General features: G+C 47.9%; 2 protein-coding genes across 9 annotated transcripts in view; one reads left to right on the forward strand and one right to left on the reverse strand.

Moving 5' to 3' along the window:
• adcy7 (adenylate cyclase 7) overlaps positions 1 to 13,859 on the forward strand; it is a 38,793-nt gene extending 24,934 nt beyond the window's left edge. For 4 of the 6 annotated variants that reach the window (XM_076155476.1, XM_076155480.1, XM_076155477.1 and 1 more), the window contains exons 6-27: positions 577 to 737; positions 2,171 to 2,282; positions 2,548 to 2,675; positions 3,261 to 3,419; positions 3,661 to 3,793; positions 4,082 to 4,258; positions 4,382 to 4,425; positions 5,938 to 5,997; positions 6,818 to 6,895; positions 7,517 to 7,586; positions 7,761 to 7,858; positions 8,010 to 8,094; positions 9,301 to 9,438; positions 9,592 to 9,693; positions 9,827 to 10,023; positions 10,155 to 10,266; positions 10,392 to 10,550; positions 10,761 to 10,907; positions 11,092 to 11,199; positions 11,364 to 11,478; positions 12,093 to 12,217; positions 12,723 to 13,859. In XM_076155476.1, the coding sequence (XP_076011591.1) occupies positions 577 to 737; positions 2,171 to 2,282; positions 2,548 to 2,675; positions 3,261 to 3,419; positions 3,661 to 3,793; positions 4,082 to 4,258; positions 4,382 to 4,425; positions 5,938 to 5,997; positions 6,818 to 6,895; positions 7,517 to 7,586; positions 7,761 to 7,858; positions 8,010 to 8,094; positions 9,301 to 9,438; positions 9,592 to 9,693; positions 9,827 to 10,023; positions 10,155 to 10,266; positions 10,392 to 10,550; positions 10,761 to 10,907; positions 11,092 to 11,199; positions 11,364 to 11,478; positions 12,093 to 12,217; positions 12,723 to 12,869 (2,655 nt within the window). In that variant the 3' untranslated portion in view covers positions 12,870 to 13,859. The remainder of the gene's footprint in view (positions 1 to 576; positions 738 to 2,170; positions 2,283 to 2,547; positions 2,676 to 3,260; positions 3,420 to 3,660; positions 3,794 to 4,081; positions 4,259 to 4,381; positions 4,426 to 5,937; positions 5,998 to 6,817; positions 6,896 to 7,516; positions 7,587 to 7,760; positions 7,859 to 8,009; positions 8,095 to 9,300; positions 9,439 to 9,591; positions 9,694 to 9,826; positions 10,024 to 10,154; positions 10,267 to 10,391; positions 10,551 to 10,760; positions 10,908 to 11,091; positions 11,200 to 11,363; positions 11,479 to 12,092; positions 12,218 to 12,722) is intronic. The other 2 variants (XM_076155481.1, XM_076155482.1) reach the window with 2 other exon arrangements.
• A 38-nt stretch (positions 13,860 to 13,897) lies between these two features.
• brd7 (bromodomain containing 7) lies at positions 13,898 to 20,493 on the reverse strand. 3 transcript variants are annotated; one of them, XM_076155485.1, is made up of 17 exons: positions 20,377 to 20,493; positions 19,837 to 20,036; positions 19,490 to 19,586; positions 19,346 to 19,403; positions 19,107 to 19,251; positions 18,778 to 18,888; positions 18,415 to 18,584; positions 17,418 to 17,532; positions 17,157 to 17,232; positions 16,960 to 17,067; positions 16,739 to 16,874; positions 16,443 to 16,554; positions 16,286 to 16,327; positions 15,452 to 15,527; positions 14,795 to 14,938; positions 14,144 to 14,284; positions 13,898 to 14,060 (listed from the first exon to the last, which is right to left on the reverse strand). In XM_076155485.1, the coding sequence occupies exons 1-17, from the start codon at positions 20,423 to 20,425 to the stop codon at positions 13,999 to 14,001; spliced, it is 1,842 nt and encodes a 613-aa protein (XP_076011600.1). In that variant the 5' UTR covers positions 20,426 to 20,493; the 3' UTR covers positions 13,898 to 13,998. The 3 variants fall into 3 exon arrangements, with proteins under 3 accessions (XP_076011600.1, XP_076011599.1, XP_076011598.1); XM_076155484.1 differs by having other exon boundaries at positions 16,286 to 16,324; positions 18,403 to 18,584; XM_076155483.1 differs by having other exon boundaries at positions 18,403 to 18,584.
• Between the last annotated feature and the right edge of the window lie 720 nt (positions 20,494 to 21,213).

Below are 21,213 nucleotides of genomic sequence, written 5' to 3' on the forward strand. Positions count from 1 at the left end.
GGTGCTTTGACAAAGGGAGCCTGTCTGAGAACATGTTGGTTCCTTCACAATCTGGACCTCTGTGATGTGCCAGTACAGGCACAGATTGATGTTACTGCTGTCCTCTGATTTCATTAGGTACAAAAACAATCACCGATTATTTCATGAACAAAAAATGAAGAATTCCTGTAGTAGTAATTGGGATGTGATGTTCAACAGAGCAGAGCCCTCTCTGACAAACGCTCACACACACAAAGATAACTCGTGATGAATTAAATACAAGTCTGAAGGTCATCTCTGCAAGCTGTGTGTGTGTGTGTGTGTGTGTGTGTGTGTGTGTGTGTGTGTGTGTGTGTGTGTGTGTGTGTGTGTGTGTGTGTGTGTGTGTGTGTGTGTGTGTGTGTGTGTGTGTGTGTGTGTGTGTGTGTGTGTGTGTGTGTGTGTGTGTGCTCACTCGTGCATTCCTTGTCTTTAGCACTCACCTCACCTTACAGAAAGTCCACTAATCTAATAAGGGCCATTTCCTAGATCAAGATAGACTTCCTTGATCGCCTGAATTACAGCTAATCGAGTTGCGCTGCGATGGCGTGTTTGCAGGAGAACCTGCTGCAGTCGGTGCTGCCAGTCTACATCTCCATGAAGATGAAGCTGGCCATCATGGAGCGCCTACAAGACTGCAAAGACAAGGAGGAGCAGCAGCGGCTGGTCAAAGACAACAACTTCCACAGCCTGTACGTCAAGAGGCACGAGAACGTCAGGTAACAGCAGCATACCGCCTTAAATACACCACAGGACCTGGAGTTCAAACTAACTAACTGACATTTTGTTGGGAAAATAAATCTAAATTGATATTGTTATTTTTCATGGATTTTTTGTTGTTTTGTTGTTCTTTTTTTATACACAATTCTTCATAAATCGTGGGTGAACCTTAAGCGTTGCTATGGCCACTCCAAGCCAGTAGGGGCTTTAAGCTTGTACATTATCTTGCTAGTTTGCATACCACAAACAATGCTACAGAAGAAGATGAGGGGGAGGAGGAGGAGGCTCTACAGGGATTTGTCAATGAGTGACATCAACCTCGCTGCGACAGTTGAATTTCGTGTGGAATTATGGGAATTGTCGTTCTCTAAACCTGCTGTGATCCCCTCATACTACTGTTGGATGTCTAGAAAATCCAAAACTAAGGATTATTACTTTAAATGTTGTGTTGTTAAGCTGGGGGTTGGATTTCTATTTTTCCTGGTTTCATGGTGACTCATTGAGCTCACACAGATCGCTGCCTGTGCTGGTGTATTCATGCAGATCACTAAATGTGATTTCAGAGCTCCGACATTGTTAGAGCTCCTTGCATTTGAGTGTTTCTAATTTGGCAAGTACTGACAGATATCAGGTCAGCTCACGTGACCTTTGACTTTGGCTCAGCAGCTGAATAATCGTGTCTGACTTCATTCAAACAGGGATTTTGAGGGTCAGTAACCAAATTAAAGTGGAAGATCGTTAAAGTTGCAGCTTTACAAGGACTTTCTCCACTTTCCATCTCAGTTTACTCTGAGCTGACAACACACCGAACAATAATTAGAGTTAGTAATGAGACTGCTTTTCTGTTTATTGAGGTAGATTTCACTTCTGGATTGAGAACATTGACTTTTGGTGTCTGCAGGTCTAGGCTGAGAGTCGTGTTTGCTGCTGAACCCTGTAGAGGCGTCAAATAACAGACTGCATCCTGAGCCCACACCTACAATTATCCCAGTCAGAGCCGTCATCATCATGAGCCGTGTAGTCTGTCTCGCCCAGCACCTGTCCATCATCAGTTAGTTGGAACGGGTCACATTCGGTGTCTGCGTCCTTCACCTGCACAGCTGACGGCTCTGGATGTGGAATTAAATATCTCCTATCATGCTGTAATTTACACGCTCGCTGTGCCAAACATGAGGCGACACGTCCTGTAGCTGTTTGACAGGGTCGCAAGTTTCAGGAGGTTTCTAGAGATTAACGGGAGGCGGTCTCACGAACAGGCAGTTAGCCATTTGCCTTTGACCTTCGACCTCTCCAGCGCAGTCATTAAAAGCAGCAGCAGCACTGGATTAGGTGCCTTGCTCGAGGGCAGGGGAGAATTTGTTTTAACACGATAATTAAATGCAGACGTTTTTTGTGTCCGTGTGTGTTAAATTCTCACCTTTCTGTCTTTCAGCATTCTGTACGCTGACATCGTCGGCTTCACCCGGCTGGCCAGCGACTGCTCTCCCAAGGAGCTGGTCATTATGCTCAACGAGCTGTTTGGAAAGTTTGACCAAATTGCCAAGGTTAGTTAATCGGTAATCAGCTTCTCAGTTTTAAATTGCTGTGACGGATAACGGCGACCTCAGTGTTGAACTGGGAAATGACACTTTACCTCCCATTGAGTTTGTGGCAGGAATAATCCGATTAGTCACAGTGGCGACCGCGAGAGAGGGAAGATCGTTGTCCGGTATCATCTGACACGATGGGAAAGTCTGAGTCAAGGAGATGAACAAGTAAACATTCCACTTATGAAGACGGATGAACGCTTTCCTTTCCTTTCCCCTCTAGGAGAACGAGTGCATGAGGATCAAGATACTAGGAGACTGTTACTACTGCGTGTCGGGGCTGCCCGTCTCTCTGCCCAAACACGCCAAGAACTGTGTCAAAATGGGCCTGGACATGTGCGAGGCCATCAAGTGAGTTTGACGCCGCTGATCGGAGCTCAGACAGACGCTCCTCTCGGCTCTGGAGAGAGATCAGTAGGACGGGGTTTCCTTTGCCAGCTCTGCGAAACATCAGTCAACAAATGTTCCCATTAAATGATGTCATGCAAGTCAGGCCTGCTTTTGTCATCCAGGAATATTATGATTTATAAGTAAGCACGCCACAAGCTTTCCATATTGATTACATCCTCAAATCTGTCAGCGTTTCACACAGACCAAACTCAGGAACCGCCGCCGGCATGGTGACATCACGTTCCAGTTCAGCCAAACATTACTCATGTCGTTAGCCTGGAGCTATTGATAAGTGAGCTGAGAGAAGGAAATATAAATGGTTTGCTATCTGATTCAATTCTTGCACAGATTAAATTGAGATAAAGCACTAGATATCCTACCTACATAACCACGAAAGTCTTGAAATTGTGCAAAACACAGGTCAATGGAAACACGCCTATTGATGTAAACAATCTGTGTCAAAAGTATATGGACACCTCAGAATCCTATGTGAATGTGAATATGTCAACAACAAAGCTCTTTAGTGACGCTGTGACACTCCTCCAGGCAGGTGCGGGAGGCCACGGGCGTGGAGATCAACATGAGAGTGGGCGTGCACTCGGGCAACGTGCTGTGCGGTGTGATCGGCCTGCGCAAGTGGCAGTTCGACGTGTGGTCGCATGACGTCACCCTGGCCAATCACATGGAGTCTGGTGGACTTCCGGGGTATGAGGCCGTTTCCTGTCACATCAAGAGTAAAAGTCAATTTGACACGACATAAATGGAAACTGTAATATATTGTTTTCCTCACACAGCAGGATTCATTCTTCACACACGAGCTAATCAAATATGCAGCTCTGTCGTTTTGCTCTACATCCCTAATTTGAATAATCGAGCACTGAATAATCCTGAGTGTCGCACACAACATGTCAAGTGTTTCCTCTGATTTGTCTCCCTTTGCTCCCAGACGCGTCCACATCACTGAGGCGACGCTGAAGCACCTGAACAAGGCGTACGAGGTGGAGGAGGGCGACGGCCACCTGAGGGACACCTGCCTGAAGGAGCTCAATGTCAAAACCTACTTGGTCATTGACCCCCGGGTGAGCTTTCTACACGTCTTGTGTGCATTAAGTGAGGGCATCAGACTCATCCTAAAGCCTCTCAGAGAGACAGAGATGATGTGTTCTGAGGTGCTCACTCATTGTTGTTTGTCAGATGATAAAGGCCGATGTCATTTTCTACTGAATATTGCTTCTTTCTGGGAACCAAATTTACACAAAACTCCTTATTTGTCCTTTTGAAGCAGAGTTCAACTTCAATCGCATCATAAAGAACAAGACGGATTACCTACTTTCATTAAGTGTGTGTGCACGTGTGTGTGTGTTAAGTCTAAGGAGAGCAGCCGCACCGTGCCCAAACCTCGGAATGACGGTCTGAAGATGCGGGCGTCCGTGCGAATGACCCGTTACCTGGAATCATGGGGGGCGGTCAAACCGTTCGCCCACCTGCAGAGCCGGGAGGGTTTCCCCACAGACGCCATGGTCAACGGCAAGTCACGCTGCAAGGTGAGCCGGTCTCACACACACACACACACACAGACACAGACACACAGACACACACACAGACAGACAGACATAATATGAGTATTTCTAATGAGACATGGTTCACCTTCACATTGTGTCTTGCAGGACATCCCGCTGCAAAAGACTCCTGCGTCAAAGATCACAGAGAGGTAAGAACTTGTCTGAGCTGCTGTTGTACACTCAAGATAATATACTGCGGTACACAGTAGGACAATATGAAGGGGTTTGAAGTATTTGTGGTCCTTGTAATCATTTTATTCATGGTTAATGTAATGAATGCATTTCCAACCATTTATACACTTAACTGCAGCATGACATGTTTACTTTTCATGGCAGCTTAGAGGACGACGCTATAGGGGAAACTTGGTGGTAATCGTGGCTTTAACGTCATACAGTCAGACTTTGTGTCATGCCAGGATTTACATTTGACTTATTTTCTTCACGGTTTCGTTGATGTGAGTCCCGCACATTTACGTTTATTGGTCGAAAATGGCAAAACCTGAACAGTTGAACAAAATCGACGGACTGCTTTGGAAGAGATCGTCACTTGTTGTGTTCATACCAGTCAGTGTTTCATAAACTCTCCAAGCAAAAGCATGTGTGTGTTTTATTACACCGTCCACTTAAATCACCTTAGAACATCTGTGTGTCAAAATGTGAGCTATGTGCCAGCAGACAGAGCAGCGAAAATAAGTAAATTACAGAGTAAAACCTAAAGTGAGTGGTGGTTTGTTGACATAGATAAATTAAGATGGATATTGCGAGTATTTAAGTAGATTTAATGCTTAAGAGATCAGAGAAACTCAAGCCTGTAAGTGAATAAACACGGGCATTACCACTGATTAATTTCACCGGATGCGTGGCTGACAGTTCCATGTATTATTGTATTTGTAATGTTTTGTAATTTCGTTACGACGCTCTCGTCCTTTGGCGAGCCGCTGAGGGTTTTTCGGGGCGAAGTGCGTCATCATTTCCAGTTTCTACAGCAGAAGGAGTCGGGCCAACGGGCGAGTTCCACCAGACTGAGGCGCCGTGCCGACGGAGCCGCGCCGCTCTGCCAGATCCTCCTGCAGAGCGGCGTGGGCGTGCCGAGGAGCCCCTCCATTATCCCCAGAGTAATGCGTCAGCAAACGGATTCATGGTGGTTCAGGCTCATGATGGTTAATTCTCCTCGCCTGTTTGACACAGGCTATGAAGCTTATGGACACATATTTAAAGTGAAGCCACTGATGAGTTTGGCAGGACTCCCCCTTCGCAAACAGCGTAGGTTGGGTTAATGTGATTTGAGGTAATAATCCAAGCACCCACACGGCACTAATCGTTGATTAATCTACCAAATAGTTTGTGTCATCCATCCGTTGGCCTGTAGCGGAGGCAGCAGCTGCGCGAACACACGTCCGACGCTCGAGTGGCGCAAACTGAAAAGCCGACCGATGAAGTGAAGTGGACCCTGCGCCCACTCCGGCTCAATGACGTATATGTACATCCCAGTTTGGAGCGAGGAAGACGCCTGCTTTTATATCTAAAATAGTTTGGCATGAATTCTCACTTTTTGGCCGTCTGTGATCAGTGGCTCCATGTTGATTCGGCTCCCCGACGTCTCTGTGTTTGTAACGGATGTGTGTGTGTTTCTATGTGTCTTAACTGTTGGGCCCTGACAGCTTTGACGAGTCTCTAGAAGAGCCGTTCTCCTTGCCGGCGCCTCCATTCAGCAGCTATAAGTGAGTGGGGCCTCCGTTGGCCTACGAGGTCCTCGCTCCCTCTGTGCAGTAGCTCTCAGTAGATCTCCCCCGGCAACTGTGACCCATGAGAAGAATAAATGAATTCCGTAAATGTCGTAAAGTCGACTTTTACATTCATTTATTAGTTTCTCCCATCTTGTTCTTTGTCACACTATGTTGTTTGCTGTCCATTCAAAGGTTCCACATCTGCCTGCTTCAATACAAATGTATCCCAACAATGATTTACTTTGCATTCAAACTTTATTTTGAATGTTGAAAATTGATATTTGCATATCAATCTGCCCCCTCCCCCATCCTCTCCTATGTGTGGGCTCTGACCCCCCCAGGGTGAAAGCTACTGCCTCAGTGGAGTCTTGTTGTCCCGACACTAACCTGAGCCGCTCGCTCTCCTCTTCTATCTGCTTCCTCTCCTTCTTTGTAACTGAGCACAATATGATCTTACAAGTCCTCAGAAATGAAAGGTTTTTGTCGTGACTTGTTCCTTTTTAACACGGACTGGGGCTACTGTGTTTCTGGGTGTGTATGTGTGTGTGTTTTCTTCCTTCTGGGGTAAGGGGGTACAACAGAAACACTCCTTTGAAATCCCTAAGAGTTCAGCTAACACACAGCATCCTGCATCCGGCACCTGCTCTCACCTGTGACCCTCCTCCTCCCTACACTAATGGACTTTAACCAGTTGCCTCCCAGCTCAAACTAAACTGGACCTGAGTAACCCGCATGACTACCATCTGGGTTTTCCTATAGCCGTCCAAACTTGTTTGTGTGTGTCATTAAATTGTCCCTGTGCTTTCCGGTGCAGGATCAAATCCCAGAAGAGTAAGTTTGATGAGGAGCTGCACAACGAGATGACGACGACCATCGACGAGCTCAGCAGCAAGTAGGTGGATCTTCTGCATGTTACGATGTCAAAATCCTCCTATTGAGATGTTTCACCATTATCTGATGTGGGTGCAGTTTAAACTCTATGAAGGGAAATCGTACCTAAAATTGTCATGGAATTGATTTCTGATCGTCAAGAAGAAGAAGAAGAACATGAGTCATTTTTTTTTAACGTGATTTTTGAATACGAGCAGAAATTTCACAACCTTGATATCCAGCTGATGAAAGTCACAATATTGATTTATTTTTTTGGCTCCAGCTGTGAAAGCGTTGAGCTGTGATTCTGAGTACTGATGCAAAATGTCTAAAGCGTAGAAATCCGAGACGTCGCAGTTAACGATTAATCGGATACAATCGACTATTCCATTAAAGAAAACAATCGCTTAAAAATAAAATTGTTATTAGTTGGGAATTAGCTATTTTAACTTCTCCTTCATGTCTCTTAGACTCTGTATAAGTATATAATAATAAATAAATAGAAAACAAATATTGTGTCCATCAAACATTGATTTCACGATTAATAATTGAAATAATCAGAAGATTAATCGATCAATCAACCGATCAATCAAAATAGATAACAGTGTCTCTGTGTTTCCGTCTCTGTCTCTGTCCCTCTCAGGCAGTGGTCAAAGTCTGAGGAGACCAGCAGTTTGGCTCTGTGGTTTCCAAAGAAAGACTTGGAAAAACAGGTGAGTAGGCATCAAAAGCTGCAACCGTCTTCGTCGCTCTCAGGGTCACTGTTGTACACACTTCATCATGCCGCAATGGATAAACATGCAGCTGAAAAGTTACACTCGTACCATCGTTTCCATTCAAGCACGCATCATGAGGCTCAGCTGTGTTTCTCTTCCTCTTCCTCTCAGTACCGAGCCCTGGATCTGCCCATGTTCAAACACTACGTCGGCTGTGCCACCTTCATCTTCCTCTGCATCTTTTTGGTTCAGATGTTGGTCACAAAGGAGTGAGTAGAATCATATTTTTCGATGAAATCCCTCACGTGGTTGACAGTTATTAATATGAAAGTGGAAGAAGAAGAAGAAGAAGAAGCGTTTCTGTGATGGGAAAACAGAAGCTGACGACTCGCATCCTCTTTGTTTGTCGTTTCCCCTCAGTTGGCAGACGCTGGGAATGTGGTTCGGAGTGTTGCTTTGTGTCCTACTCTTCATCCTCGCCATCTGTTTCGCAGGTCACCTACAGGTCAGTCTGACTTTCAGCGGCACGTTCACAATTCAGGTGTTTGGCGAACATTCCTAAAGAAACGGTAGCCAACCAGTGTTTGGCAGCAGATACATCACGGCCCTTTGTTTAAACCAAGCAGTCACATCAAGCCAAATGAAATTAACATAAAAGGGTCCGTATTGTAAGACTTATTATGTATTTATTAAATAGAGACAATACAAATCAATGAATATTTCAAATCAGTGTTAACAGATTTAGCCAAAGGTCACATTTTCTGGCTGGTTTAAGAATTCAATTCATACAATATACACACAATACATACAGTTACTCCAGGATTCATACAGACTGTGACACACACTGTATTTGCACAGCCATGTTACATTACCACACACACACACACACACACACACACACACACACACACACACACACACACACACACACACACACACACACACACACACACACACACACACACACACACACACACACACACACACACACACACACACACACACACACAGAGACACAGCTGGCCGGTCCCTTAACTGGCTTTGCTGCTGTATGTGAAGCTGGATATTAACGAACAACATTCTCTCTCCTGCTCAGTGATGTAATCCGGTCTGCTCCGGCTGTTTGATGTGGATTTCGCTTCATAAATTATTTCAAAGGACGAGCGGTTCGATTAGGGAGAATCTTGTACACTAATGCAGCTTTGGCAGATTGCATCACGTCTCTTTATGATGTTTGAGTAAATGTGTTTTTGTCTTTGTGTCTGACTCTTTTGCTGCTGCTTCCGTACATCATGTGAGATCGTTGCCTTAAGAAATAACAATGATGCTAAACTGTTAGATTCTCCCTAGTATAGCTCAAATTTGAGTAAAGGTCAGGCTCCAGGGTTAGACTGAGGAATCCCACCTGACATAATCAATCCCAGTATGATCACTTTATCATGTATATGTGTGACTCTGCGTGTCTTTCAATGCAGCAGAATTTCTCTTTGTGGTTGTTATGGGAGCAATCCTGTCCATTGGCTGGGCTCTTTTGTTCCCTTAGACAGATTCCCGCCGTGGAAAACAGTGCAGAGTCTCTCAGGCGTGACGTCGGGAGACAATGGCGACACAAAAGTCACACGCTGCTCGTAGCCGTTCTGATTCCATCTCTCTCCTCTGGCACGTCTCTCTCTCTCTCTGTCTCTCTCTCTCTCTCCCTCCCTCCCTCCAGCGCCTGTTCCCAGAGAAGCTGTCAAGGTGTCAGTGGCTGTCGGCCGTGTCGGAGGCGGTGGTGAAGCGGCCGTGCGTGCGCCTCCCTCTGGCCACCATCACCACTGCCGTCATCACCGTCCTGGCCGTCTTCAACCTGGTACGTCCGCGCGTTCCTGTTAAGTGCTCAGAGAGAGAGAGAAGGTCATCGCACACGCCGCTATTTTTACCGTGTCAGAGCTGAGGTGCCAAGCTTCAAAGCGCTGTGTTCAGTGGTCGCCTGTCAATCAGATGTGTTTTATTCCCCCTGCAGTGCTTCATCCAGACACGTCTGACGGAATGTTCCAGTGATAACGTCGACCTGACAAATGGCTCCCACCAGCCGGACTCGTATGAAGGCCTCTTCTACCTGCCTGTGAGTGATGCAATTACTAAACAAAGGCAAAGTACTGACAGAGCGGATACAAGTGTGTGTTGGATGGTGTCGGTCAGTTTGATGCATTTGTTTTCACTCAGTGTGTGCTGATGTGTTCTTGTCTCTTCCTCAGTACTCGGTATACAGCTGTATCCTGTCTCTGGTTGCCTGTGGAGTCTTCCTCCGGGTGAGCTTTGAGCTCAAAGTTCTCTTCCTCACCGTGGCCTCCACAGCCTACTACATCATCATCCTCAGCTCCCAGAGGGAACTCTTCATCGAGTACGGAAACTTCCTCTATCGGGATATAATGGAGAACTGGACGTGCAGCAGGTGAGGCGATGAGGCGGCGATGTGCTGTACATCGCAGAGACATAGGTTCACTTTAACCAAATGACCCAATTCTCCACATCCTGTATGAAACAAGTGTGAGGCGGGATTGAATGATGTCGTTTGTTCATCAGCAGCAACGACACGTCCATCCTGAGGGGGCTCGGCCTGGTCAAACACCCCCAGGTGATGAGCTGCATATACATCACCCTGTTTCTGGTGACCATGCTCATCATCTCCCAGCAGGTGAGCAGAACAGGAATGACCCTGAACGAGTCCATTACTCAGCTGATTGAGGATTGAATTGTACCTTTCACACCCCGACCGCAACTCCACCTCTTTCTTTTTTTGCCTCCGTCCTCTCTTCCCAGAACGAGTGCTGCTTCCGCCAGGACTTCTTGCTGAAGTACAAGAACCGCACGGAGCAGGACGAAATCGAGACCCGGGAGAACCTGAACCGCCTGCTGCTGGAGAACGTGCTGCCGGCGCACGTGGCGGCGCTGTTCGTCGGGGAAAATAAGAAGAACGAGGTGAGACACAGTCGCACGTCGATGCGCAACGGCTCCTTCTCACAGGTCGGACATTAGATTGAATCTGCGGCCTTGGTCGGATGTTTCTCTGCACTGAGGCCTTTGAGTGGTTTGCTTGTTTTCTCTCTCTCTGTACTTCGTATGACTTCAGTTCATTTAGAAACAGAAACATGTCTGAATGGAACCATTTTCTGCTGTCTTGGCCCCCAGGATCTCTACTATAAGTCGTATGACTGCGTGTGTGTGATGTTCGCATCTGTGCCGGACTTCAAGGAATTTTATACGGAGTGTGACATCAACAAGGAGGGCCTGGAGTGTTTGAGGCTCCTCAACGAGATCATCGCAGACTTTGATGAGGTAGAGTATATACTTCTTTGCCTTCAAGCTGTTTGCCTTGACAAAGTCGCTGCTCAGCGTCGGTGTAAAGTAACAAAGTACAAATGCTTCTTTACACCACGTGGAGAATTTGAGTCTGAATGTGAAACCCCGGCAGGATCCTGGATGCGTGTGATGATGTGTTTTCCCCTTTCTAACCCACCAGCTGCTGTCCAAGCCAAAGTTCAGCGGCGTGGAGAAGATCAAGACCATTGGCAGCACATACATGGCAGCTGCAGGACTGAGCGGGTCGCCCGGGCAGGAGAACAATCGGGTAGAATCTCATCACTCCAGGATTCTAAATCTGCCTTTTTCCTGCATATCGTCACACACACACACACACAGACACGCCTGTTATAACGATGAGCGTGAATCACCCAGCAGCCGCCCATGAAGTCATACTGCAGCTGTTGGATTGAAGTGGCGTTGTCGTTTCAGGACCGGGATCGTCAGCAGGCTCAGATCGGGATCATGGTGGAGTTTGCCATCGCTCTCATCGGAAAGCTGGACGGCATCAACCGACATTCCTTCAACAGCTTCCGGCTCCGCGTGGGTGAGCGCTCAATCCGCATGAAACCCGATTTGTGATCCAAATTACAGCGGTTGTCACGTGTAATACCATTATTATCATACCGTCGCACTTCTTCTTTCCTGTCTGCATTAAATGATTCTTATTATCCTCTAACAAGCTCAGTGAAGGACAAAGAAGTGAGGTCTGTCTTTTGTTATAGGGACTTGTATTCGGCTGTGTGACTGAACGTGCTGCTGGTGGGCCAGGAACTAATTTACAGTAACTGATGATGTCAGACTTAAACGTCGTCTCTGAGCCTTAATGCGCAGATAAAAGCCGCAGACGCCTGATTCTGAGCAGATCTCCAGAAGTTTGTGGACGGAATGTTTACAGTTTTTCAGATAAAAAGCCGACGTAACTTCGAGTTATGCATAAACACTGAGAGTTGGCACGGCGATGTAAACTCTTCTTATCGACAGTGATTGTCTGTCATTGCTCAGTGACAAGCAGTTTGTGTTATACTGAGTAAATGTTTCTCCCGATTGTACCCGAGGGGGAGTTGTTTCACGCGACCATATAAAGACAAAAGTGAGGGTTTACAGGAGTTTATCTTGCATCGTCAATGATTTTCCCCCACTTCTGCTGTTGTCACTCAGGTATTAATCACGGCCCGGTGATCGCCGGGGTGATCGGGGCGAGGAAGCCTCAGTACGACATCTGGGGCAACACGGTGAACGTGGCCAGCAGGATGGAGAGCACCGGCGAGCTCGGGAAGATTCAGGTACAGCGAGGGGGGGGTTGAAGGTCAAATCCCAGAAGAAGGACGCTGACATTGTGTTTTTTGGAATTTGGTGTTCACTTACCTCATCTGTAAGGCCTCTGGATGGACCCGTATGAACCCATCAACACAGCAAATATGGAAGTTAGGAAGGGAGTATTTTTGCTCACAATTCCCTGTGTGTGTGTGTGTGTGTATAACAACATTCTCAACGTCTTCGTGTTAAAAAAACAGACCTTTCAGAGTAAAATGTCACAGGGAAACACTTTCTAGGGAAGCGAACATCAAAACATCTCCAGAATGCTACGATTTCCAAAATAAACAAAGTCAGTAGCCTTGTTTGCACACAAATGGGCCGAGTTTCCCTTTAAGGTCATGCAGGTGTTATTTCCTGTCAAGAGTCCAGACAGTTTTTAAGAATTTGCACACTTTTGAGGTTTGCTCTTTGGTAAAAGGTCGCCGCAGTTACACGAGCTCTGTCTGTATGTCCCCCTGCGTGTCTCTCCAGGTTACCGAGGAGACGTCGTCCACGCTGCACAACCTGGGCTACTCCTGCGAGTGCCGAGGCCTCATCAACGTGAAAGGGAAAGGCGAGCTGAAGACCTTCTTTGTGTGTACCGACATGAGCAAGCAGCAAGGTATGGGCCTGAGCTGAGGGCGTCGGTCCCAAGCCTGCTGCCAACACACACACTCCAGTTTACTGACTCCACACGCGCCTCAAGAGTGTCGAGGCGCAAGCTGCTCATAAATACGCCAGTGTTCCCGTGACGTCGCCGACTTCAAACGTGCCCAAAGCTTGACCGAGAGAACGGAGGAACCGCGGTGGGCGTTGCATTGGAAAACGCCGCTCGGGAGTGACCAGGATGTTACGTAGCACATAAGAGGAGACGGGCCGTACACACACACACCCCCACACACACACAGCACGCCATGTTTTTCTATTCATACACACTTTTGTCCAGTGGTGAGTCACTTTTCTACTTTCTTCTCCTGTCTTTAATGTCGATGTTTGCGGTAGAAACACGTGTTTGTATTTGAAGCCAAACAGATCTGTGTAGTTTGAGGATGGCATATTTAGAAACCCGTCTGGTTTCCTTGTTTGCTCCGTTACTGTGTAATGAGCGAGACACGTGCAGGCTGTGAAGGGGAGACGTTGCGGCTTGGTTGCTTGCTTCTTCACGTTCAGACGATTAAGTCTTTTTCTTCTTCTAGCAGAGCTGCAAGATCAAAAACTGTATTCTGAAATATGCTATCAGACATCGGACGCCGTCGTCTCACTGGCTCACACTTCCTGTTTTGCAGTTTAGACTTAAAGATATCTGACAGGACATCCATCGTGCTGGAGGGAGGGATGAGTTTTAATGTGTTTTGTTATGTTCGCCGTAGTTTGTTCTGCTTTGATAAAAAATCCCTTCAGTCTGCGTTAGCGCCTCTCCTGTGTCTGGATCTTACCGCCTGCCTGCCTGCTGTGAATGTTTCCACCGGCTGCACCTCAGCAGATCCGGGTCGCTCTCAGCTTTCACACACACACACACTAGTCTCGTGGCCTTATCGCGTCTGTTATTGCGGTTACATAATGTGAACAAATGTGACATTGAGTTTTGTACAGTTTCAGAATGTTAATAAATGTTTTCCTAAGTCTGTGCTTCATCCCACCTGATCCATGATGAACACACACACACACAGCACTTATACAGAAAGAGGTTTATTCATTGAAATGCATACAAATGTCTCACAAAAAGCACTTTTCATACAAAACTTAAGTTATTGAACTGAAGGTTTGATTAGACGCCGGCGGCTGTCGTCCCTTCCTGACACGCCGACGTCTCCATGGGTTCAGTCGTCACTGCGGGAGTCAAAGCACACGGAGGTGAATAACGCCGTCATGTCTCAGCTGACAAGCAGCCGTTAGTGATAAAGTGTGTTTACCTGTGGTGAGGTCTATGAGGGGCTCGCTGGCCTCTGGCGGTATAGAGACGCCCATCGCCCTCCTGATGGCGTAGACGCTGCTGACGTCACATGGGGCGACTTGACCCGTCAGCTTGGCCAGGTTGCCCGTCACCTTCTCGGCTGGAGGGGTCGAAGAAGCAGCGAGGAAAGATGGTTAATTAAAAAAACAACTAAAGATAAGAAAGAAGGAAACTAGAGATGCAACACGCCATCCGCCAGATTGGTTTATGTTAGAAGTCTTAACCAAAGCGTTAACGAGATACAGCTTCACTTCCTGTTTGGTGTCTGATCTGCTCTACAGTTAGGAAAAACAAAAACCCAACTGAAGGCTCCAGGATCTCACTGAAACAGCACCAGTACATTTAGAAAGTCACTTTTAAATTTAATATCTGCTTTTTAATATTTTATCTAATTTTGAATAATAAAAAAAACAAAAACTCTGAACTTTTGGACACAAAGCTGGTGTGATGTTATGATGGAGGCTCATGATTTGAATCACGCCAGCGTCTTTCTGGCACTGACGCTAAAGAGGTAATGCGGGTGTTTGAGGTCTTACAGCTGGTGGCAGTGACAGTAAATCTGTGTGTGTGTGTGTGCGTTTGAACAAAGGAGCCCATGCACGGTTCTTACCCAGCTCCAGCTCCTTGGCGGTCGGGGCCAGCAGGCAGATCATGTTCGGTGGCTGCTTGGCGCTCAGACGTTCCCTCTGTGCCTCCTGCAACTCACGCAGCAGCTTTGTTGTGTCGTCCAACTTCTGCTGGAAACGCAGGGCCTCTGTGTTTGGGTAGGGGGGGAGGAAGGCAGAGGTGGGGAAACACACCGGGTTTAGCTTTACAGACTTCCTCTGGGTTCCTCCGATTACCTGGTCACTTATTCCCCCTTTCCTTGGTTCAACAAATCAAACAATACGGCCTTTATTTCTGAACCCTGACGTGGCTCCCGTCTGTGAGCCAGGAGGAAACCAGAGGCGGGAAAGGGGAGAAGAAAAGAGGTGGCGGGGACGATCGGGCACCTCGGCCACAATGTGTGTTACTATACTGTGAGAGACGCAGCAATCGGCACACATAATCCCACCTGATGCTCTGATGGGTTCCCCCTAAAGTAAATAGACCATAAAGCATTTTCTATGAAGCTCTATGTGACGTATTGATTCATAGCCTCGTCAATTTCATGCATGGCTCTTATTTATACTTTGTCGGTGGATAAATATTTGTAATGTGTCCCAGAAATGTTGTGAACGAATGAATGAATGAGGCCCAATGTGTGAAGGTCAGACAGCGGCGTTACCCTCAGAAAGCTCCTCCGCCATCTGTGGACCTGCAGCTGAACACAGGAAGCGTCTGGATGCTTGCCGTTGCGCAACCTAAGAGAGGAGGGAAGCGACACGTTCAAAGCCGGTTTGAAAAAGGACATTCCACACATGATGGCTGACAGGAACGCAACATCAAAGTTCCTCTGCTCCCTCGCTCCAATGGAATCAAATATAACGAAAAGCCGCGGCGGCGAGTAGTGCAGGGGGGGACGAGGGCAAACTGGAGAGTGGCCAAGTACAGCAAACGGGCAGCACAGAGGGCTGCTGTGTGTGTGTGTGTGCCTGCCTGATGGACGGAGCTTCCTCCTCGGCTCTGAGGGGCGACTGAGGCGCAGAGAGCAAACACGGGCCTCTCAGACGCTCCCCCTGAGCGAGGAGGAGGACCGGGCCCGGGGAGGGAGAGGAGCGCTGCGTCTGAGGGAGGGAGAATGTTCTTTCCATGTGTAGAAGCCGCACAGCTAAAAGGAAGCCCCCCAACCCCCGGCATGTTGACACAGCTGGTGGATAGGAGAGCCGTGTGGAGCATCGACGACGCGGGAGAGCCGGCGAAAGCAGAAGCACGTGCTCGAGCCGACACACACACACACCCTCTGAACAAGACACTGACCAAGGTGAATAACATGGGGGGGCCCTGTTATGCAAAACACACACACACACACACACACACACACACACACACACACACACACACACACACACACACACACACACACACACACACACACACACACACACACACACACACACACACACACACACACACACACACACACACACACACACACACACACACACACACACACACACACCTCCATGTCCTTGTCCTCCTGTGTTTTTGCTGCCTCTACCTGCTGAACAGACCAAAAAAAGCCACAATTAATCAATCATTCAATCAATAACAGTAGATTGTCGTCGTGCTCCAGTGGGAGGAATGTTGCGTGTAGTAAAGTGATCATGTTTGCTCACAGGCTCCGCCTCCTTCAGGGCTTTGGAATGCTCCCCGTTCGTCATCGCGTCCAGGAGGTTGTCTGCCAGTTTGTACGTGTACTCATCTGACTTGGCCAGGAACTCCGACATGCTGAGAGAGAGAGAGACACACACACACCAAATATCAATAACTGCCGTGACTTGACGGTAGCTTTGCGGTTTGAAATCAGGATCAGAGAAAACGCACAAAGGGGAATTGGTCGGAAATTCCCAAAGTGATGTGTGTGTGTCGGTGTGAAGGCCTCGGATGCTGCAAGTGTGTTGGGCCCCGTTACCTCTCTGAGCCCGGCAGACTGGACTCCTCTCCGTACAGAGCGAAGATGAGGTCGGAATCCTCCTTGCTGGTGTTGGCGAAGCTGGAGTCGTAGGTGGGAGCGTAGGAGGTGAACGGCCCGTAGCTCATGTAGGACACTGTGGAGACATTCACGTTAACACACACACACACAAGGGCAGGTCATCATCGGTTACGGGCCTACGCAGGAGCGAGGGCGGCTACCTGGAGTGATCCTGTTCCTCTTGTCCTCCCTGAAGCTCTGCAGGGAGTTGACTCCGCTCTGCAGACGGTTGGACATCATGCCCAGCCTCACCGGGCAGAAACCCTCATCTGAAACGCCAACAACACTCTCGTTAAAATCCACTCAAAGCGCCTAGTTGACTCGCTGAGTTACATTAGTGTCTCTTTGATGTGCTCACCGCCGGCTGAGGGATCGGCCGCGTTGAGGATGGCCAGCGTGGTCGAGCCGTCTGTCTTCCGCCTCCCAAACTCCAACTGCAGAACAGCGGCGAGATGAAAGACAAACACAGGACTCATCAGCGTGAGAGAGAGACTTTGGATGGTGACACATTCACCGGACGGACATGGGAAGGACTAGATAGTCCGCTTAAACCTGGAAAACCCCATTAATCATCCCCAACCTGGCCATTAGGCTGAGACGCTGCTTTGTCCTGTCTCACCTCGCTCTGCAGCAGCCTGTTGGACAGTTTTCCTCCAGACTCCTCTATGACTTTGCGGATTTCCTGCAGCTCTTTCTCCGCCTTGGCCGCTTCGTCCTTGGAGTCTTTGTCTTGTCTGCAAAGAGGAGAAGAAGGAGAGAAACGGCAAATTGAAACATTCCGCTCGGCAGATCCACCTGCCGAGCGTCTCGCTGACGTCAGCGCGCCTCATTAAGATTCCACTTTTTTTTCCTCTTATATGAGAGGCGGCTGAATGAGACGCTCCTCTGGGCCGGGCTCACGTTCTCCCTCTGTCAGAGCGAGGTCGCAAAAATGTGAATTTCGTCATCTGTTTGTTTTTAACGCCACACGGAACCTCGGCGGTTTGAAAGGCTCCCCCCTCCACCCCCCCTCTGTTTTATTCTCCTGCTGTCGTCAGAAGATGCAGAGCCGTGAGCGCGGGCAGGACCCGGCGTGTTTCAGAGGCATTCCTCACATTCTCCCCCTTGCTGCTGAAAACACTGATGCACTCACGAGTCACACACACACACACACCTACACACACACACTGACTCTACTGTTCCACCTACATGCGTTCCTGAGTTTCCCCAGGTCTCGCCCCGGGTTGTGTTTCAGTAGGAAAGGAGTGAGGGAAGGATCCTACCGTGGCCCGTCAATCAAAAACACGTGGCCGCTCCCTGACTGTTTAAGGACTCGTCACTGTGACTCGTCCACAGATCTGACACGTTGCTGCATTACTACAATATCTCACGCTGTAATTTGTCCATTTATGGGCGTGAGGTTCATCAGATGCCACAAGCCTCATTAGAGCATGAAGAGGAAACTAGTGAAGTGTGAAGTGCGACAACGCTGAGGCACAATTTCCCTTCATCAAGGCCTCCAACGGGCGAGTGTGTGTGTGTGTGTGTGTGTGTGTGTGTGTGTGTAACAGTCAAAGACACTTGACAGGAAATGGTCACTTTAGATTGTCACATGAGATGGACACCTGTTTAGAGACCTGGGTGTGCCGGGCGTCTGGGAGCGCTCGGTGTCGGTGCTAGCTGCTCGTCCCCGGTTCTGGTCCGCGCCGGCGTCTCCGCCCCCCTCCTCCGTCTTCCCCGGCTTGTCGGCGGCCGGGTCCAGTCCGGACATGAACTCGATGCTCTGCCTCAGACTCTCCAGCCTCTCCTGCCACCAGAAGAGAAGGAGTGTGTTGTTAGGGAGACCTGCTGAGGCTCCGTCATGATGAAGAGTTTGAGCTTTAGAGAGAGAAGAGTCAAAGCTCTCTGCTGACCCTGTGTGTTAGATCGGAGGAATGGCACAGACATTTACAGCCACAGCTCATTATGACTAACAGACCCCTCTTCCTCTTGTGTGTTACCTGACTCAAGATCTTCATCCCTGAGTGCAGCAGCTTCCTTGCAGCCCGGTGGTAGATGGTCTCTGGTTTGTTGTAAATCATTGCGTTTTCACACATGATCCTGAAATCCGCCTGGAACAACAACGACACACACGTGACGCAGTTACACTTCCCAGCTTTCCTCTCCTGCTTAACTGACACCGTTTATGATGTAATCCTCATTTTATGTCCCGGATATTCCCTAAATCGACGCTTCTAACAGTGTCGTCTCAAAGCAAAGCGTCTCTATTCTGCTTCCCGTTAGATGGACACGCACACACAGTCCACGGGCAGTCTGGCTCTCCTCGTACCTTGAGCTCCTCCAGCGACTGGTAGGATTCCCTCTTCACTTTGTCCTTCATTGCGCTGAAGTCCATGGGCCGTTTGATGATGAGCGAGTAGCCCGGGGCGATGAGGTCAGTGACCGGGAAGGTGAAGAACGCAGTGGGGTCTTTCCTGTGAGAGAAGAGAGAAGAGAACAATGCCGTCACGTCTCTCTGTCAGTAATACAACACGGTTAAGAGAGGTCAAGGGGTCTCTCCCACTGCACCTTTGGAGTTGTCTGATGAGTTGATTCAAAGCTTCCTGTAGAGGCGTTTGTTCTTTCTCTGAACAGAACAACACAAAACATTCCATTAGGGTCCATTTAGTTAAATGAATTGACTTCAATCCCAATGACGCTCTATGGCTTTACCTTCCAGCTTATCCAGCTCTGAGCGGATGGGAGTCCGGCTCTGCTCCCGGTCGTCACAGTCTCCATCTGCATCTGAGCCTTTCTTCTTCTTTGTCATCTATCAACGCAAGAAACAAGCGTTAAAAACAGAACCCAGCCAAACCTCACACACACTGGATCATCAGCCCTTGGTTCAGGAGGTACGAAACAACAAAATAAGCTAAAATGGACTAAATGATCTCTATGCTGACTTCCAGAAGATCAATTTGGCATCGATTGTGGGCAAAATGTGTTGATAAATATTCGTATCGAACTCTGAGCTGAAACATTAAGTGTCTATGTGGAGCCACGGGAGACCTCTTCCTCACCTTCTTCTTCCCTCGGTCATCCTCCGGTGAGCCGAGGCTTCGCTCTTTATCCTTTTTCTTCTTCTTCTTTTTGTCCTTCGGTTTGTCGTGATCCGTCGCCTGGTCGTCGTAAAATGTGTCCCGGCTGGAGCTCCCCGTAGTCACCTCGTTTCCCGACACCTTTAACACCAGCTTCAGTGGCCTTTCTACAAACTCTCCACCTACAACAACAACAACAAACATTACAGCAGCTGATGCTACAAACAATAGCCTCACGCTAGCAGCGCCGGAGCGAAGCTCTGACTTAAAACTGCAGTTACATTATATTAGCACCCGTGTGTTTTATATCCGCGCCTGAATATAAACACAATTAAAAGAAAGCATGCGTATCGGTAACTAAAAGCCGAATACTAGAAGTTTGTGATGCTTTCGCAGTACGCTAATACAAACCGGGCTCGTGCTAACAGCTAACGGCTAACAAACGCGAAGCCACCGACCAGTCAAAGAAATCTGCGGATATTTGAGACCTGAACGCGTGTAGACTCCTTGTGTGTGTTTTACCTTCATATCCGTGTTTTTCAGACTTGTGCTTTTTGTGCTTCTTCCCCATTCTTTCCGTTTTTGTGTTGCACCGGCCAGCTGCTCTTTCTTTGTGATCCTTGAACTCGCGGAAGTACAACAGTGGGAGAACAACCGCGGCGACGGATGTAGTTTAGGCAGTGCCCCTTCCGGCAAGGTGGTGGTACTGCTGTGAGAGGCTGCCCGCTTTTATTACCAGCAGGGGGCGACGTAAGCACGAGCTAAAACCTGCGACGTGGATAAAGTTTGGGATTAAACTTTTAACGATTATGAATTTTATTTGTGTATCAAAAGTATTGTGTATGTTTCTTATGTCTGTGCCACGTGTCTCAAAGTCAGTTTTAGTTTGGAAATGTAGTGGTATCAAATTAAATAAAAGTAAAATATGAACTACTTAATGATAATAATGATAGATATTTCTCCCTTACTCTCTTTGGGATTCGGGCAGAAGCATCATGATTACTATTAAGAGTATCATGTTTATCTAGAGTATATACCATAGAAACGTGTCCTTGAGCAAGGCAAACCACTGTTTTGTAGCCAATGTCACTGTGCGTAGTAAATACATTTTCTTTGAGTACTGATGAAAGAGAACAGCCAAAAAGCAGCAAAGCGAGATGAAGTCAGCTGTAATCTTTCACACTTTACACGATTAAAAGGAATCGGTTTCACCTTTCAAGACAACTTCTCTGCACTGACTTTGAGTTGAATAAGTCTCTCTAAATAAAGCAGACTGTGATGCTCTCAGTGGAGGCAGCTGACACTTGTTCATGGTTCAGCTCAGTAAGACACTCTGCAGTATGCTCCCCCCCCCCCCCC

The sequence above is a fragment of the Genypterus blacodes genome, unplaced genomic scaffold (assembly GCF_046128005.1).
Source record: "Genypterus blacodes isolate CSIRO-AG114 ecotype Tasmania unplaced genomic scaffold, CSIRO-AGI_Gbla_v1 ptg000067l_1, whole genome shotgun sequence".
NCBI lineage: Eukaryota > Metazoa > Chordata > Actinopteri > Ophidiiformes > Ophidiidae > Genypterus > Genypterus blacodes.

Excerpts from the sequence above, each read along its gene's own strand:
- brd7 (XM_076155483.1), bottom strand. The coding sequence starts at position 20,425 with ATGGGGAAGAAGCACAAAAAGCACAAGTCTGAAAAACACGGATATGAA. Across the intron at positions 19,587-19,836 it reads ATGACCGAGGGAAGAAGAAG|ATGACAAAGAAGAAGAAAGG; the intron begins GTGAGGAAGAGG and ends TTGCGTTGATAG. Across the intron at positions 16,328-16,442 it reads CCCTGAAGGAGGCGGAGCCT|CAGGTAGAGGCAGCAAAAAC; the intron begins GTGAGCAAACAT and ends TGGTCTGTTCAG.